At 34.4% G+C, this 18,719-nt stretch overlaps 3 protein-coding genes across 7 annotated transcripts in view; 1 reads left to right on the plus strand and 2 right to left on the minus strand.

Moving 5' to 3' along the window:
- LOC101243512 (large proline-rich protein bag6-like) overlaps window positions 1-10,709 on the minus strand; it is a 20,114-nt gene extending 9,405 nt beyond the window's left edge. For 2 of the 5 annotated variants that reach the window (XM_004227118.4, XM_018815804.2), the window contains exon 1: window positions 20-151. Coding sequence is in view for 1 of the 5 variants with exons in the window: in XM_002119619.5 (XP_002119655.2) it covers window positions 24-158; window positions 3,646-3,674; window positions 4,178-4,350; window positions 4,703-4,871; window positions 5,249-5,375; window positions 5,907-6,030; window positions 8,038-8,104; window positions 8,374-8,577; window positions 8,970-9,029; window positions 9,509-9,645; window positions 10,103-10,217; window positions 10,601-10,663 (1,403 nt within the window). In the remaining 4 variants the exon portion in view is untranslated. Of the gene's footprint in view, window positions 1-19; window positions 159-3,645; window positions 3,675-4,177; window positions 4,351-4,702; window positions 4,872-5,248; window positions 5,376-5,906; window positions 6,031-8,037; window positions 8,105-8,373; window positions 8,578-8,969; window positions 9,030-9,508; window positions 9,646-10,102; window positions 10,218-10,600 lie in introns of those variants that run through there. The other 3 variants (XR_003396843.1, XM_002119619.5, XM_026838685.1) reach the window with 3 other exon arrangements.
- ci-zf(bed)-1 (transposable element Hobo transposase) lies at window positions 165-2,728 on the plus strand. The gene has a single exon (XM_026838686.1). The coding sequence runs from the start codon at window positions 1,088-1,090 to the stop codon at window positions 2,711-2,713; it is 1,626 nt and encodes a 541-aa protein (XP_026694487.1). The 5' UTR covers window positions 165-1,087; the 3' UTR covers window positions 2,714-2,728.
- Window position 10,710: 1 nt separating the features above from the next.
- Window positions 10,711-12,388, minus strand: LOC100176734. Its single transcript, XM_002119515.4, has one exon. The coding sequence runs from the start codon at window positions 12,251-12,253 to the stop codon at window positions 11,213-11,215; it is 1,041 nt and encodes a 346-aa protein (XP_002119551.1). The 5' UTR covers window positions 12,254-12,388; the 3' UTR covers window positions 10,711-11,212.
- Between the last annotated feature and the right edge of the window lie 6,331 nt (window positions 12,389-18,719).

Here is an 18,719-nt window from a genome sequence, read left to right on the forward strand (position 1 = left end):
CACTTATTTATAGCTTTACTGCACGTATACTGNGGTGGTGTGATGGTGAATTGAGTGGTNGTCCACTACCAGTCTGGTGATGGTTACTGGTGGGTTGTTGGTTGGTTGGGTTGCTTGTGCTGGTGGGGTGGGTTTGGGGGTTCATTGGGGGGTTGGTACTGTGGAGATATAATATGGAAATATTATTAAGCGCGGTAGAAAAATAATTATAATGTGTTTAACCAGTAGTTCTTAATCTTTTTCTGAAAAAATTACTTTCTTTGTATGTGAGTAAGGTCCAACAACGTGGCATGCCATATTAAGATAAGCTACCTAGATATCCCAACTTTACTAATATTAAGCACTGTAGAACAATTTCATAATTAATCAGTACGTCAAAATCTTTTTTGCAAAAAAATCACTTTTATTGTATGTGGGTGAGGTTCTACAGCTTAGCATGCCATAAGACCGAGATTTAGGCCAGAGATTGCATATTATCCCAACTCCCAGAAGCAAAACTCCAGCTACTTTAGACTGAGCCAGAGTTAGAAAAAAATCAAAATAGTTGGGTTCAAAGTTGGGTTTAAAGAATTTCATACATGCCCAGTAAATTTTGCTAAATTTCCTGAATCTAATGGGATTTAAACCTGGGGGAGATTTCCATTCTATTGTTCAATTCCTTTAGGGAATTGTGATGTAACTTATCTCATTGTTACGCTGGCAATGGGAGTAGAATGGCCATTATGACCTCATTAATCTCTGTCTGTCATTAAAAGACTGTACTGTTTTGAAAAAAAGGAACAGGATTGTGAAGTAGAAGTTTTGAGCAGAAGTTATTTTCTGCAAAATAACAAGCGAGTTGACATTTTAAAGTTATAGGAAACCAATAAATTAGTAGAAAGGAAAGCCAATGGCTGGGAATGTAAAGTTTGGAAAAGCTTTGTACTATTGATTAACAAAGAATACGATTCATACTTAGGATTGGCTCTATGTAAATTATGCAATAGTGTTATAAAACACGACAGAAAAAGTGGAACTACCAAACTAAAACAGCACATGTTAAGCTGCGTCGAGATAAAGGTTGGCCAATACGCTTGATCAAGTTAAGATGACATCTTTTGCTAATAGTTTAAATAAAGTTCCTGCTGTATTTAAACAGAAGATTGAGGAAGCCGCTTTGAAATTTGTATCGGTTGACATGCACCCTTTTAGTGCAATTGAAGGAAAAGGATTGCAAAGTCTCATTACTTCTTGCATGGAACTTACAGCAAAACATGGTATATTTAGCAGTGAAGACATATTACCTTCCGGTGACACTTTAAAGCGTCATGCTGATGCAAAAGCCAAAACAATTAAAAAAGTAACAGTAGAACAAATGAAAGAGGCAATCAAAGAGTACGGAAATATATCAGTCACTACTGATATGTGGACCGACATGAAGAGTTGTCAATTTCTGTCACTAACAGCACATTTTATGCTTAATGGGCGTTTAACGTCGCAAGTGTTGACAGTTTCTGAAGTTACCGATGGTAAAACAAGTCCCGAAAACATAAGAAAGGCTGTTGAATCGATCTTCACAAAGTTGGGATTTTCCATACAGGAGTTTGCAAGCCACGTATATTTTGTGACGAGCAATGAAGCAAATATAAAAAATGCTCTTATGCCTTTTTGCAGAATACCCTGTAGTTGCCACATGCTAGCAACAGTAGCGCAACATACACTGCAACTACAATCCTCCAGCCAAATTTCAGATTTCCCACCTAATGAACCCTTTGGAGGATTGATAAAAACCACAGTAGTAGCAGTTAAAAAGCTAGCGGCTTATTTCAAGAAATCTGGTTTAAATCTGAAATTAAACACAAGTATCCAGCAAAGCAATGAAACTGGATGGAATTCAATATACACCATGCTGGAATCTGTGTTAAACAATAAATCAGACATCATATCAATATTAATTAGTGATGGTCTTGAAGAAAGATTTGATGGAATAGATTGGCGTGTTGTGGAAACACTTGTACATTTCTTAAAGCCATTTTTAGAGATATATCAGACTCTTGAAATTGGCAAGTATCCGACCATTCAGTCAGTCTTCTTATGTTATAGCACTTTAGAAAGAAATTTTATAACTTCACCAACTGATACAGGCATTATAAAATGTTTAAAGAACAGAGGACGAATTTGTTTAAAAGAAAAATTTGAAATCACAGATATACATTACGTGGGATTTTTCCTTAATCCTAAATTCAAATACCTAATTCCTTTCACAACAGAAGAGAAAAAAAGGATCCAAAAATTAGTAAAAGACTTGGTTACTCATTTTCTTCATGGTCAAAATGAACCAACACGGAGTCATGTGGATTATGCATATGATCAGCCTGCTATGAAAAAGAAGAGAAATTGTGTAGAAGATAACTTTCTGGATTGGCAAGAAAAGCAACCTGCTGTACATACGCATGATGAAGTGGAATTGTACATAAGAACAACATTTGATGATTCCTATATTGAACGTTTCCAAACTGATGAGCGATTTAACATTTTGAAGTTCTGGAATAGCAAAACTGTGAGGACGGAATTTCCAAATCTAAGCAGAGTGGCTCTTGGTGTCCTAAGCATACCAGCATCAAGTGTGGATGGTGAAAGGGCTTTCAGTTTTTGTGGGAATAGGTCTAGATTATCAGATTCTACACTAGAGTCACTCATTGTTTTAAACACCGCCGAAAACAATTGTATTTAAGTTTTGTAACTGTTATTTTTTAAATGCCACACTTTTATTTGTAATGTACATTTCTTTAATTGGTAAAAGGTTTCACTTCAACATAAATTCTGCAAGGTTTAGCACTGATTTACTTGTTAAAGTTTACTGTTGCGACTTGCGTTTTTACAGGTTAAGTTTATCTTTTGTAAAACAAATCTGTATTTATGCACATAATGTACCAGACGTGTGTTTTCAATAAATGGGTTTGTATTAAATATACAATAAGTTTACTGTTGTTACTTGCGTTTTGCAAGTTAAGTTTATGTACATAATATACCAGACTGTTTTCATAACATAGTTCTGCATTTAATATACAAACATTGTTTTTTTGGAGTCAGATTCTCTGCTACAACCCATTAGTGATCGTAAAACTCAATAACAAATATCATAAATTCTTATTATCTACAATCTAAATACAATTAAACGGTTTTAATGCCACAGTCACAAATTGAACCAAAAAACATATAAGATATGACTTTCATTTTAGGTTAAACTTGTTAAAATGAAAAGATATTGTAATACAATAATCTTTTTGTTTTAAAATAATTAGGTTTAGTATTTTTTTTCAAATACCTATATCTTTGACAAATTAATTGAATATATAAATGTAACTTGCTTTATCCTCGGGTGGCCGGGAAAGGACAGTTGTTATAACACGGGTGTTCATACACCTCGTGTGAGCTTTATGCACCTCGTGTCAGAATATGTTGTTTATTTTTATGTACGGCTGATAATTTGGACAACCCATTAATAACCACTGGGTTGGACCAAGTGCTATTAAGCCCAAAGACACATTCGCCCACAATGGTAGCAGCGTCGTGCTCTAAACCCATTACTCTTGGCAGACACACTAAGCACTTTTCTGCGGCACCATTTAAAATATATAATAAATAGCAAAGTTTAAAACTTACAGGATTTGAAACTGTGGCATATTTCCTCTCTGTGGAAAATAGAAATGTTAGATTTGTTTGAAAATCGAATAGAATTGAAAAGTTAGAAGTAATATTGTTTAATAACTGTAGATTTTAAATTATGAATGCTACATACCATTTGTATAAGAAGTAAACAGCAGCAGTATATTGACAATATTTTATATTGCAATAAATGATATCAAGCAGTAAGTACAAAATATTTAATCATGCAGCATTATATTCTATATGAGTAAGCTGCTAAAGTATGTTGGGGATCTAGGATTTAGGCTAAAGTTGGTTTATTAACCAATATCATAGCTTCCCAAACTGGGGGTCACAACCCCGTGTGGGGACTGGAGTCTCACAACGAACTTCAGTGGTTACCCAGAGTATAACAATTTTAAACAAAGCACTGTGGGCTATATATTATACTAACAACCCTCAAGAGTTGCAAAAAATTTTAGAATTTTTTTTTTAATATTAAAATAGGTTGCAAGCAAAAATTTTTGGAAGCCTTAAACAGACAACATACCGGTCCAGCTGTTGGGTTAAATGGCATTGGTGGAAATGGGGGTAGTGGGGCATGCATGGGGTGGGGTAGATTGGGGAATCTCCCATGTACAACTGTCGAAGATCGTGGCATAAATCGGGGGGTGTTGTTCATTGGACGGGGGACCTCTGTTCCCATCCTTGGTCGAGCACTTGCTGTATAATGATTGTAAGATATAAACATCTGACAGGATAAATGAAGGATAAACTTGCAACTGTCTATCTATAGGATTACCATCCATGCAGCTCTGCATACTCACTTAAAACTGCATTGGCAACCACTTGCCATCCTTTTCTATAATATATTGGCAATATTGCCAATGGTATAAACTTAACAACAGGGTAAAAGCCTGTTTTTATTTAAACCTGGCAAAAAAAGTATATGATGTCACATTGTTCCCTGTTTCAAAAGTTGGGTAAAGGCCTCTAATCTTACAAGGTATTAGCCTTAACATATATGGGACTGAAATTTAAGGGTTAGTCCTGTAAATAAATAAATGTAACTTACTATTAGTTGTCCGTATCACGGCAGGTTGAGCACGTACCAACATAACGCGGGGTGGTGTGTTACCAAGTGGTATGGCAACTTGTGACAATGCTTGTTGAACATGAGACAACATTTGTTGCGCTTGTAATGTCAAGGTTATGAGTCTGGCTGTGCTACGGAACTCTGCACTCTGTTAAAAGTTAAATCAATTAAAACTTATATAGTAGGGTAGGGGAAGATGAAATATCTTTTCCTTCGATTTACTCCTCCCATTTGGTAGTAAACAAAGAACATTAATAATTGGTAGTAAACAAAAAAAAGAATTACAAAACTGTAACCTCACAACTCCGATAGACTGCTGTTAATTGTTTAAAACATTCAGGATATTTACATATTATTGAAAGATTGGTGAAAGAATATTTACATTATGCTTGGTAGCAGAAGCAACAGAATATTATTAAATCTGTTTGTAGTTTCAAGAAACGTGGAAATATCTTACAGGATTAAATCAATGTCTTATAAATCACATTTCTCTTAAAAACTAATTTTCAAAATGAAAAAGCTCACATTTGTGCTTTCAAAGGCAGTATCTTCATGAAAGAAAGTTGTTATGCTTGTTTGGAATGGTTCCAATCTACGTTGTGCCGACAACATTCGGGTGAATGTTGCTCCAAGTTCTTGTAAAGAAGGGTGGCTGGAGAAAGACAATATTATCTAAAGCAGGAACAAGCATCTTTTATTACAAGAGGGGCGGGTATAAATTACTGGGTGAACGAACCTGCAGGCTGTATGTTTATTAAACATAGGCTTGCATGGAGCAATAATGTTTTTTTTGTCTTTGATCTTATGATATTAAAAAAAGGGTTTTCTGCCTGCAGAAATATGGAATTTGGACGCATTAATTTTTAGAAAAAACTGTTATATAAATTTATTGTTACATTAGGTGAAAAATATGCTGTTGGTTTCCCGGGCAGCAGGTTGCAAACCCGCAATCTAATAAGACGATTTACAGCAAAAATATCCAAATGAAACAATATTATATGATGTTAATTGTTTATGGTTGAAAAGCTAACAAAGTTATATTAAACTGAAACATTATTATATGATATTGAAAATAAACTACCAAGGTCATAGCTATACACAAACTACAGACATTAAGGTAGTTCATTGTAATTATGCATATATATACATATATACATATATGTAATCAATATGTTTCAATTACTTTGGACAGCTTGTACGTGGAGCGTTGTTTGATTCAGTGTTTCCAGGTTGAGCAGTTGGTTGTGCTTCCTCTGTATCACCACTCGCATCAGGGTCAACACTGCTCTCACTGTTGCTAACTGGAGCTGTTGGAAAATACAAAGAATTAAATTGCATAACTGATTAAGGCTCGGCGCTCGGCCCAGTTTTCAGCTGAGCATCAAAAAAGGAGACGCTTAGTTAACACTGCTCTTTAGAGTGGTGATAATATGGTTATTGTTCCAACTTCATAATCAACTTTAATATATTAAATCCAAAATAAAACATTGATGATAAAAGTGACTACAAAAACAATATTTACGTGTTGATAATGTTATTTTACTATTTTTGCACAATTCAGTAAGCATGTATTCTTTTATCAACACAGTAACCAAGTCACAAATTAGGTATGGATAAATTTGGTAATACTTTCAAACAATATTCCAAACGGGTTTATAAGTTAATGCATTGGCGTAGAGTTTTGCAATTGCGTGGGAGTGCGGCAAACACAATTTAATTTGGATGTATCTTAACGCAATAGTTAGACCTTCTACGCGACAGGAACACTTATCGCAATGTAACGTGGTTTAATTTGCAAGTGTAATACCGCTCGATATTATAGAAGCCTGGACTTTATTTACTTGGTCGGCTGCGTAACAAATCGTATAATGTTAACGTAAGTCACCTATTCGTGCAGTTCTGACCTATAACAAACAGCTTTATTTTATCATAAATCCCGCATTTATACAAGCCAAGAGAATCGCAATTGTGACTTACATAACTAGATATTTCGCAATAATAGGAATCGTGACGAATGCGTATTACGTGAGAAATATACACCAGTATTTCGACACGTGTCTGTACGGGAATGACTTGCAAACCAGGCATTCTTAAACCGCCACTAAATTCCCGGTAATTTTAAGAGGAAGTTGGTTGACGGTAGAAAAGAAAGTGTTGGTTGCCTCGGTTGCCATAAACTGCCGTCGGTGTCTCGGTGATCGCCGATAAGTTTTATAGTTTTTTAAACTAGCTTTGGTTAAAAATTTGTATGCTGACCGAATACAGTTAAGAAGTATGGTACATGAAACTGCGCCGTATTTGTATCAGGAAAGCTGTTTTTGCATGAGCAAAAAAACGTTTTACCCGCAAATGTTTATCTGACAGTTTGGGTGTGTTGCAAGTTGAAATCGTCGCGGTAATCTGGCTTTAATCGGGAAAACGAAACTAGATTGAACTTTTTTAATTATCAAGACCGCACGGGGAATCGTTGGCTTATAGCCAAAAAAAAAACACTGTCGGTGGGGCAACAGAAGAAAATTCGTTAAAATATAAGTAAAAAACTAAAACACCACTGTGAGAATTTAGTATTTTTAACACGATTTTAACATTCGTAAAAAACATTGGCGTAAGCAGAACGCATGCGTCTACGATTTAGGAAACTGCCAGATAAATTTAAATACGAATCAGTATCGGCCGTATCTTTGTTTTTTTTTACATGCCTGACGCACATCCGCAACTCGCAATCAAGTAAATTAAACATTGTTATTCTAAATACTCCCATATGCCATACATATTACACGATTGTCTTATCTAGCACAAGTAATAATGATAGTTGATCCACGATTCCTTTGTTTCTAATTGGTCAATCAGGGAGGTGTAAAATGGGCGTGATTTGCGGCATATTTACAAACAATACGGTGCTATGTTGTAATAATCGTGTTTGCGCAAATATAAGTCAAATTTTTACACATTTCTTTACGAATTAATGTTATCGTCGAAACATTATACACGCGTGCAGTAGTCGTGCATTAAACAAGAATAGCCAATTCCTAAATTGGCAGGAGTGTGTCGCACTCCCGCACGCCTGTACTCTTAGCCAGTGAGTTAATGCTTTTACATTTAAATTCTCAGATATAAGAACAGTGTAAAAAAACTAAGTAAATAAAAAACTGTATTTAAAGTATAATTTTTATGACAAATGTCTTTATCAAAAGTGCGTACATAAGTTAACATGCATTTTTAATGGCAAGAAAGCCTTAGCGGAATTAGATGTAGGGTATTTATATAAATGTAAGACTTAACAGTTTACAAGACCAATATGGTTATTATAGAACCTGCATAAACACCATCCTGGTTGGTTGGTACTTCTGGTTCACTGCTGGTTGGTGCAGTGTTGTTTTGCTGTATAATAAATGTTACTATTAATACACAGTAACTGTATTTTTTTATTTTGATGGCTCTTATTTGTACTGTTTCTAGACATTTAAATTTATTTAAAAAAATTTAGCTACAGAATGCATGTTTAAAATTTTTTTTAAACTTATACAAAATTGTTTGAAATTTATATAAAAAAATTTGAATCTAAATATAAATAATTAAACATTTGAAATTGATATACATATGAATAGCTAGAACCACGTAAAGATTACAATACGTTTATATTATATCACCTCAAGTTGATCTAGAATGTCAAACATTTGATCCAAGGTTCGATTCGCTGAACTTAACTGACGTCTCGGGGCACTTATCATTCGTCGGGGTTGTGGGGGATTCCCCTGGTGAGGTGGGTGATGTGGGTTATTCTGATGGGGGCTCTGGGTTACGTTGATATGAAGGTTCATGGATGGTTCGTTGGGATTGTCTGGGTTTGAACTCTGTGGGAAAAAATAAGTCTTACTCAAACTACAGTGGTGTATTTTTTATAGCCATGTTTCCGTCTTTATTTAATAGTTTGTACTTTAGACTTATTCATATTGTACATAGCTGTGGATCCAATATTTTCATGACCAAAATTTATAATGGTCTTTGTCTCTTTGAAATTTTCTTTATATTTTTTAAGGCTGAAATGTTTTAGAAGTATCGTCATATTAGCATTATGTTCTTTTATTTTAAACCTAAATTGTATAACTGAAAACACGGCTATATTAAGTCTTTTAAGACATTTTTAAATTTCAAGTACAGAATGTGTCACATTTAAAATGTACTAGAATATTACTTAGAAAAGTACATTTTACAACAATCCAGGGTTTAAGAAAAATGGACTTACGAATACAGCATTTCCAATCATTTGTCCAATGTTGCCAACTGTGTTTTGAAACATCTGGCTCTAAAACAAATATATACAAATATTTATTACGTAGGGTATTTCGCGGTTTGTGATTTCTTAATACTTTACTACCTTAGAATAAACCAGTGGCGCAACCAACGCGTTTAAAAGGGAACTGTATGTGTTGTAAGATATTTGCATTCAGCCAACATTGCCACCTGGTTGAACCCAGGAATGATATTTTCGCTATTAAAATGTCAATAGGTGTTTCATATTCCTAACCTTTGTGACAACTTTTTACTTCATGTTACACATCTACTGAGAGGAGAATTGTTTTCTTTTTCTATTTTTTATGGCTTACTATTTGTACAACCATTATTGGCTATTAAACACTGGGTTAAAGCAAGGACTGTTAAGTGTCTTGCCCAACCACACAGATGTTCACAATGATACCAGATTGGCAGCACCAAGCATTGAACTCAGTATCACTAAGCCTCAGTTTGGACTAAACCTAATAACCTATGCATAGTTAAACTTACAATTTGTGCAGGGCCAGGAAATATATTGGCTTGTGTTGTAGTTGGTGGTGGGTTGGTGGATTCAGTTGACATTGAAGCAACTGTTGTTGTGCTTACTGGCAATCTTTGCACCAGGTGAAGAGTTTTTTCATGATGTTCTGGTAAAAACAATAAAACAATGTAAATTCAATCACTTTTATAAAAACAATTTCAGACCGTATATATGTATATATATATATACCTTTTTCCACAAATGCAGCAGATACACAGCTGTTAGTTTTACTGATTAAATAGTAAATACAGAACATAAAGCTTATAGCTATGATATATATAGTTATACTTGTACTTATCTCTTTTAATATTAATAGCAAAAATCAAACAAATTAAAACAATGACGAAAAAGCAGAAAGCGACATCCATTAAACATTAGGGATAAAAGTAAAAGCATGGCTAGTAAAAAAGTACTGAATCCAAAAAGTTAAACATATTATATAAATCCAAAACAATAACACTGCTGTTTGCTAATTACGCTGCTGTTGTATTTCATGTACCGTTGAGCTTAAAGTCACATTGAGAAGAAAAAAAAGGTGGCTGTTAAACCGGAAAAGAACTAACCTTGTGTTAATTTAAAGTCATCTTGTAAAACTCTTCCTTGGAGGATCAATCTTTGTTGATCCGGAGAAATTCCAAATGAAGATGAAATCCAATCTTTGAATTCCTTTATTGTTATCTAGAAATAAATTTCGTATTTGTATATTTTACCACAGCAGAGCTCAAAGCTTTCCCTAAAATGACTACAGATTTATCAAGTCATCTTAACGAGCACCAACCCCAGCATGTTCTGGTTATTTCACATTTTGCCATGTGATAAATCCACTTATAGGCTGCAATGATTACTTTGTTTGTTTTTTTTTAGTCAGAATTAGGTCAGTCACACATAAAAAATAAATAACCCACAAAGTAACATATATATTATATACATAGTAATTTGTATGCATGGTAGAAGGTGTATGAAACTTTCAGGTTAAAATCATAGCCTTTACATACACTAAACACATATATGTAAATGCTATGGTCGAACCAATAAGGTTATTGAAACAAGAAGCACTCAACTGATTCAGGTACAGAGAATGTCTTTAATTGAGAATTCATCGTTTTCACTTTAATATCCAACATTTTTCAATTTTTCAATTTGAATTTAAAATAATAATCAAACTTCAGCTCTAAACGAAAAGAAAAAACAAATGTAAAACAAATGTAAAACAAAGCCTATACCAAATGAATGCAAAATTTAGTCAAATTGTGTAGTTATTGATGTTCCAAACAACTCACTAATTATCAATAACATATAAAAAATGTTTGGTGTTGTTGTAAAACATGGTTAGTGGTATTTGGTAACTTATCAATATCTTTAAAATTACAGGAAAACATTACAGAGGAACCAAGTGGGCCATGACCTTAAAAACGAGAATCTATCAAGAATGTGTAGGTTATTAATGACACTAGATATTTGTTTAACAAAACGAATACTAGAATATTATAATTTATCAAACGTTATAAAATGCAGGGAAGGCAGGGATAGTTAGATGAAAATTCCCATCAAACAAATCTAACTTATTGCCTATTGGTTGTATCTTATTGTTAATTGATTAATGCAGAGCAAACAATTTCAGGTTAGGCCTCCATACGATGTAACCCCAAGTCTGGCGCCTATGATATAATGAATCATAAATTGGGTGGAACAGGTACTATAGCATTCTTATTTATTCCCAGTGGATTAAAAATGTTAGCAGTTTGTTGAATACATTTAACATTATCTTCTTCATCAGCCTCTGCTTCTTGGTCTGCCTCGCGTGTAATAAATAAAAATGATTTTCGAAGTAATTGCCGCAAATCACTGTCGTTTAAAATTTTAATTTGTTCAGACAACGACTGAATACAGTCTTCCACTAAAAGCGAATTTACAGGGGAAAGTTGGGGCAGTGGTTTGCCTAATATTGCACATGATAGGTATTTGTATACTTCGTTAAAATCTGGCTTGGGAAATTCTATGTTTGGATCTGTAGTTGATTTCGTTTTAGACTTCCTTTGTTTTGTAGGTTTTAAGTTACCAACATTAGGAATCGGTTCTTCAATTGCTACTAAAAGTGCTGAGGCAATTTGTTGTTCTAGATGTTCATTCTCAGGACTAATGGCTTCAATTAAGTCTTTCCAAATATCAAGAGGATTTGCACTCAAAACCTTCTCTTGACGTATTATGCGCTCATAATAGTACACCAAGTCCAGAATACCAGCCTCATCTCTGCCATCCATTTTTTCAAGAATTTGTTTCATCAAATGCTCAGGAATGTCTTTGGAGGCAAAGCAATCATCACTTTTAAATACTTCCTTAAAAACCTCCAAAGCTTTTTTCTTTTCACTTACTTTCCATCCACAGTAACTTGTAGATCTTTTTTTATTTGGATCATTGGATTTTCTGATTTTCCCTTTTTTAAAAGGAGTCATTTTGACACCTTTTCCCGACTTTTGTGTGATTTTGCCCTTTATACCCCTGTTTAATTGCATGGTGGGTGACTTGTTATTTAAAGTACTTTGGGTTGAAGTGCTAGCTTTTAATTTGTCGTTGGAAGTACTTTGGGATGATGTACTAGCTTTTGATTTGTCATTGGAAGTACTTTGGGATAAGTTACCAGATTCTGACTTGTCATTGGAAGTACTTTGGGATGAAGTACCAACTTCAGCTTGAACTTTGTGTGGTGACTTCATGACTTGGAAAATACGAAGAAACACAAAAGTAACTGAGCATGTAAGAACCAAAAACTCACTTTCCAGTTTCCAATAAAGCTTACATTCAGTAAATTCTTAACCTATCTAATGTAATCCATACAGCAGTACAGCACATCTGATAAAATTTAAAATTAACAGATAAAACTTACACCAGGACATACATTATACTGCTACATTTTTTAAATAGTAAAATACAACGTATGTATGTAACAACCAAGCTGTTAAAATTGTACATAGCTTTATTCGAAACAAGTTACACAATCGTAACAGAACTTTTACAGCACTGACAATCTCTTTAAATTGGAGTGTACGTGACCAATTAAAATGAACTTTATGTCACCATAGCGCAATAAACAAAGGCATTGCAACACATTCGTCACCTGGTTCCTCATTTCGAGATCACACGAGAACATTCCAGATTCCACGCAACTAGTGAATCGATTTAAATAATAATATGTAATTTCAAGCGGCGGTTGTAACCTTTTTAAGTTATGGCAATTGACACTATTATTTTATGTTGCTAGTTAATTAACTATATAGTAACTAGCAGCATCAAATAACAGCTTCAACTGCCATAACGTATAACAGGTTATATATATTTATATATGAATGAATAAATGAAATTTATTTCGTATTTTCGGTCTCAATAACGAAGAACGGGAGAGCTTACAAGGGCGAAAAAAACGGGTTGTTATTAAAACAACAGTTGTTAAAACACGCTTAGGCTATTATTAAAAAAGAACTATAACGTTTTGAATAAAAGGTGCAACTGTTACACCCTTCAGTCAATGTACACATTGATGCGCAAAGGCAAAATAAAAACAATTATGAGAAACTAAAATATTTCATTATTTCACGTATCTTACTGTTGCACTTTACCGAGTTTTTAACATGAAATTCGCCCATATATAAACATAAAGATCATTATTTTCCTTAAATAAATAGGGGTTTGGTTGGTAATGGTTTAAATCAGAGTTATATACGGACTCTGGTTTAAATAACAAGATGCCGTGGTAGATTACGCGTCTTTGAAACACATTCATATACTAATAGTTCTTCAGGATAATTGAACGACGTTGTCTTGAAGCATATACTAGAGTGGGGCAAGTCGGGACACGTTTAGCACATAATATCCCAATATCCTAATCTTGTTTTAAACAATTAGCAACGGTGTATGACAGTCGTGAGGATACAGTTTTATAACGTTTTGAAGGTTCATTAATTACTACCAAACGGGACGATAAAATTGAATGTAAAGGTGTTCCATCTTTTCCCTCACTACTATATATAAACATGTGATTAGCAACCAACAGTTAAGTTGTGTATTGGTACCCCGTTCATATAAATTGGTTGACATAACTTGCATAGCTAGCGTCCATACCTGGAACCTGGATTTTCGTCAGGGCTGGCGAAGCTGAGAAAAACGCGTGGAAACAATGGAAACTGCTGTGTGGGCGCTATTTGTTTATTAGATAACCAGAAAGCCTGAAACCCATCGTGTGAGGCAGACGTTTTATAGGGGAACGATTAAATAGAATATTAAATATGAAAAAAAGCCCCGAAGACATCCATTGTTATAAGCACTTTAATGGTACATGGGGTGAATTTTATTACCACAGGCACTTGGTAGAGTTTTCCGAAGCACAACGACATTGTCAAGAAGTGGACAACTCACAATTGGCAATTATAAAGGATAAGGCAACATTGGATAGATTGGTAGGCTACTTACCATCAGATAGCTGTTTTGACCCATATTTTTGGGTTGGTTTACGAAACGAAAGCTTTGGATTTAAATGGATAAACGGCGACGACTACGATAAATCTATTGTAGAAATTAAAAAAGGTGTTGGCAACTGTGTTTCAATATATCGAAGCGATCAACAATCAAGTACTGTGAACTGGTACCCTCAAAAATGTTCTACCAAATTTTCGTATATGTGTTACACGCCCAGCAAAACAAAGCCGGGTACCAAAGTTATTGATAGCTCAGGAACAACGGCAAGCATGTACGAATCATCAACAAATGCGATTTCTCCCGGAATCATCGGTCTAATTGCAGCATTACTGTGTATTCTTTTTCTAGTAGTTATTTTTGTGGTGGTACGTAACCGAAGAAAAAGGGCTCACCGAATAGAGGGAGAAATTAAATCAAAAAATAATGACCCGGACGGTTACAGTTCCGTTAAAGTCGAAATTAGCAACCTGGAGTGCAGAGAAACCCAAGATAATCCCATTTACAATATGGATATTCTTTTGCCGTCCAACGACCACCCACCAATCAACCTGGACCAAACATCCGATGCCTCACACGCAATTTCCGCTCAAAGCGATGACGTCAACCACTGTGGAAATACCCTCACTACTTCTTGTCCGACTTACGCGGTAGTTAACAAAAAGAAACATTCCGCAAACGCTTAGTTTGGTTAACACTTCTCAATTAAACTATAACTACTGACCTTGCCACGCCGAGCAAAGATAGAATAAGTTACATTTATTCATTTAACAATTGATTGCATCGGGTGAACATAAAAAAGAAATTTAAGACGAAACATCAGAGATTCGGCCAATACTCTTGTTGCGACTTTTTTCGTTTTCCATTAGCAATGGTACCATAGCAATGCAACGCTATTGTGTATAGAAGATGACAGAGCGTGTTCAGCGTCATTCCATTCACTGTATCTTTTTCGTATATATATACAATGTGGTGAATGGGACACCTTTTCATTTTTTTTCTTGCTCTATTTGGCAGTTAACAAACAATTATAAAACTGTATACTCACAACTTCCATAGACCGTCGTTAATAGTTTAAAACACGATCAGGATATTTAAATATTATGTAAATAATATATGACAATAAAAATGAGATTTGTGTTACCAGTTGTTTTTATATTTGTTTGGGTAACACTGGGTTTCTAAGACCAATAGTACTTGAATTTAATTCTGGTTTGTGTGCTTATAAACCTATAGATCACATTATATTCAGCGTTTAATTAGGTTCCCGCTGATATCTAGCCCTGGTCGTGCGAATTTGAACTGTAAGTTTCATACGAATACGCCACCTGCGAGCAAGAGGTTCATTAATACTTATTTTTCTGGTATGTAGAAAGACTGTCATGTTATAACTTGACGGTGAGCATGAATTGTAGGAATATAGCTTTAAAAAGAACAAACAAAAAGCAATAAAAATAGAAGAAGCTGTATATATATAAGATTATAGTTGGTTAATCTGTTAATTTAACGACATACTAGCAGTTTGTGTCCGGGCGGTGGCACACTAGAGCTATATATGCCAACGTCATATGCCACTTATGCGCAGGGATGACTCGTAAAAAGTGAAGGGTTCCATATTTACCCCTATATAAATACAATTCCGAGATTGCCGCTAACCTAAAGGTTATATTGGTTATAGAGGGCGCCATGTTTAAAGCGCATTGCTGCTACAATTGTGTGCGTATATGTGTAAATAAGCAAGACATTTATACTTTTATATTCTATTTCAGTGAAATCATATACTACGAGGCTTGGTAGACGAGATTTAATTTAAAAGCAGTTTTCTTTTTACCCCTTAAATTTAAATAATTCCATTGTAAAATTACATTACGATGTAAAGATTAAGAAACGTTGCCGAGGTTTGTGCCGGCATAAAATGTAGACAAATGGTATGTTTTACAGTTTTAGGTGGGTGTGAGGTATATTACTGTATGATGTTTTTTTTGTTCCCAGTTATAATAAAATCTTCTTCAAACAATGACAATGCATCATACAAGCATTACGAACGTTGGCAATGTTATGCTATAGCATATATACAGTAGGGTGGGGGGGAGACGGGGCACCTTTATAGCACATCATTTCCAAAGATCCTGACTATGTTTTAAACAATTAGCAACGGTCTAGAGGAGTCGCGATGATGCGGTTTTATAATTCTTTAAATGTTCTTTGCTTACTACTTACTGGGACGAGAAAATAGAATAAAAGGTGTCCCATCTCCCTTCACCCTACTATACTACAGTTGAATACGTTCCAATTTTATCAGTAGTGTAATACTTGTAAAATATATATTCCGCTCTTGCAAAACTGTATAATTCAGTTACACTCCTAAGACGTTTGCATTTGCAGTTCTTATTATTTCACAGCGGTGTTTTCCCAACCATATTTACATAAGTAATTCTCAGTAATAACTTATTTTAAAATAAGCAATATTTATATAACGACGCGCAGTCTATTGAGATTTTGAACTCAAATGAAATTTTCAAAGGCGAGCGTCAGAACTCAAAAATGAAACTTGAATTATGGCGTAATAATGTTAGAACTGTGACGTAAGATTTATTGTTTCTTTTGGTTTCAAAGGCGTTACAAAAATTTCGCTTCGAAACGTATTTGCTCTCATGTACGTCAACAGGTAACCTGTAACTGTAAGTGCTAATTACACAGATATTACGCTATTCACATTACATAAAACGTAGCTTGAGTTAAAGTATCGAAACAGAGCTTTTATATATATGCTACGTAATAGTTGAGAAAGTTAGCCATATAAGTAACCGTTTATTGTAGTGTGGGGTAAGATGGAATACGTTTATCACAATTCTCATATTTCTTGATAGTATTTTAAAATTAGTTACCAAAGCATTTTACAGTCGCGGGCTGTGGTTATATTTTGCGAATATATTATTTGTTAATAAGAAAGCGAATGAAAACATTTCACATCTTACCCAAACTTTTTATAGACCTACTTTATACGAAACGTCAAGCAAAGAATAAACGCAAAATCATAATTGTAACAACTGCAAGCTGATTTTACTGTTATAGGCGTTTCTCCCATGCAACATATATCCGCATAAGCCAGTATCCATGTTAGCTTAAACTTTCACAAGTCCCTGACAAGCACTTAACTTTGCATTCGTCAAGATTGCGAAGACAGAATAAACACTTTACGCCGTGGATAAACATGACAGTATGTGTAGGAACGGTCAACGTCCATAGCTCAGCTGACACACGGCAGGTATTTTGTTATCTATGTAGATAAACAGCATATACCCCGTTAATTATTGACACCGAGGGTATAACAAAAGAACGTTAATTGGACCGTCAACGCATTTTATTCTCATTTAGCTGTCAAAGTGCCAGCAGTAGTGTTATATAGTTCGGTCTTTTTTTGAGTAAGAAAAATTCGGTTATATTTCGACCAAGATAAAAACAGTTTATTCGAGTATGAGTTATAGGTATTTGTATAAAAACGCAGGTTTCTTTAAGCAGCGTATAATAGAAGTATTTTAAAAACAACACTTATGCGAGTTGTTCATATATATCTAGGCGTGGTGGGGTAAGTTGGGACGGGAATATGGGACATTTAAGAAAAATGGGACATTTCTTTTCAAAACTTGACCATGAATGAAACTAAAAGTTAGAGTAATATTGGACAGTTTTCTCCTGGTTAAACAAAGCGTTTTTCGGCGTTGAACGAATACAGAATTTACAGAATTTAAACGAATACAGAATTTGAATACAGAATTTGAACGAATACAAAATTTTAAATACAGAAATTAAACGAATACAGAATAAAGAATTTATAGAATTTCTATCCTATTACCATGAGTGTGCACACCGGTGCAGGTAAAACTAAACATAATCCGCATATCATAATAATAAATTTTTGTTGATGCTAAAATTATTGTTAACTTGTTGGTTTAATACCGTGGTTTGTATAGATTCAACCTAAAGAATTATATATCCATAACTTTGTGGGTCGTAACCTTTTAAAGATATAGTACTGTGGGGGAAGATGGGACACTTTCAGCTAATAATATTCAAATATTCTGATCGTGTTTTAAACAATTAACAACGGTTCATGGGAGTCGAGAGGATACGGTTTTATAATATTTTGAAAGTTCTTTGTTTACTATCAAAGAGCACGAAAATAGATTTAAAAGGTGTCCCATCTTCCCCCACCCCACTATATTTTCATTTTTGTATGTCGGATAATTTGAACGACCCAGAAGGGGTTGAGCAATTGCTGCCTGTAGTGTCTTGCCCATATACATCAACAAGGGTAGCAGTATTGGGCCTGCCAGAGCAACGGAATAATATTGAAAATTAGGCTGCAAATGTCTAAATGTTTAATTTAATGCGCAATTTTGGGTTCGCGGTTTGATGTTTTACTTAAATCTGTTAATATAACGCTACGAGTTAGTGACTGAGCGTACATTAGGCTATGTGGTATGTTTGTCAGTGCTATTTTGAACTAAGTAATTTCGGCTTACAAGTAGGCCTATTACACGCGAATTGTTGATTTGCGATTTTGCTTTAACAGAGTGTATATTTACAAAAAAAACGAAAATTAAATATACCATTTATGCTTAAAATGTAGGCCTACATACCTAAGGCCAAGAAAAGATAATTTTTTCTTAAAACATGAATTGTAAAGTCGTATTCTATTATATAGGTTTG

Source organism: Ciona intestinalis, unplaced genomic scaffold (genome assembly GCF_000224145.3).
Source record: "Ciona intestinalis unplaced genomic scaffold, KH HT000103.2, whole genome shotgun sequence".
In the NCBI taxonomy this organism is placed as follows: Eukaryota; Metazoa; Chordata; class Ascidiacea; order Phlebobranchia; family Cionidae; genus Ciona; species Ciona intestinalis.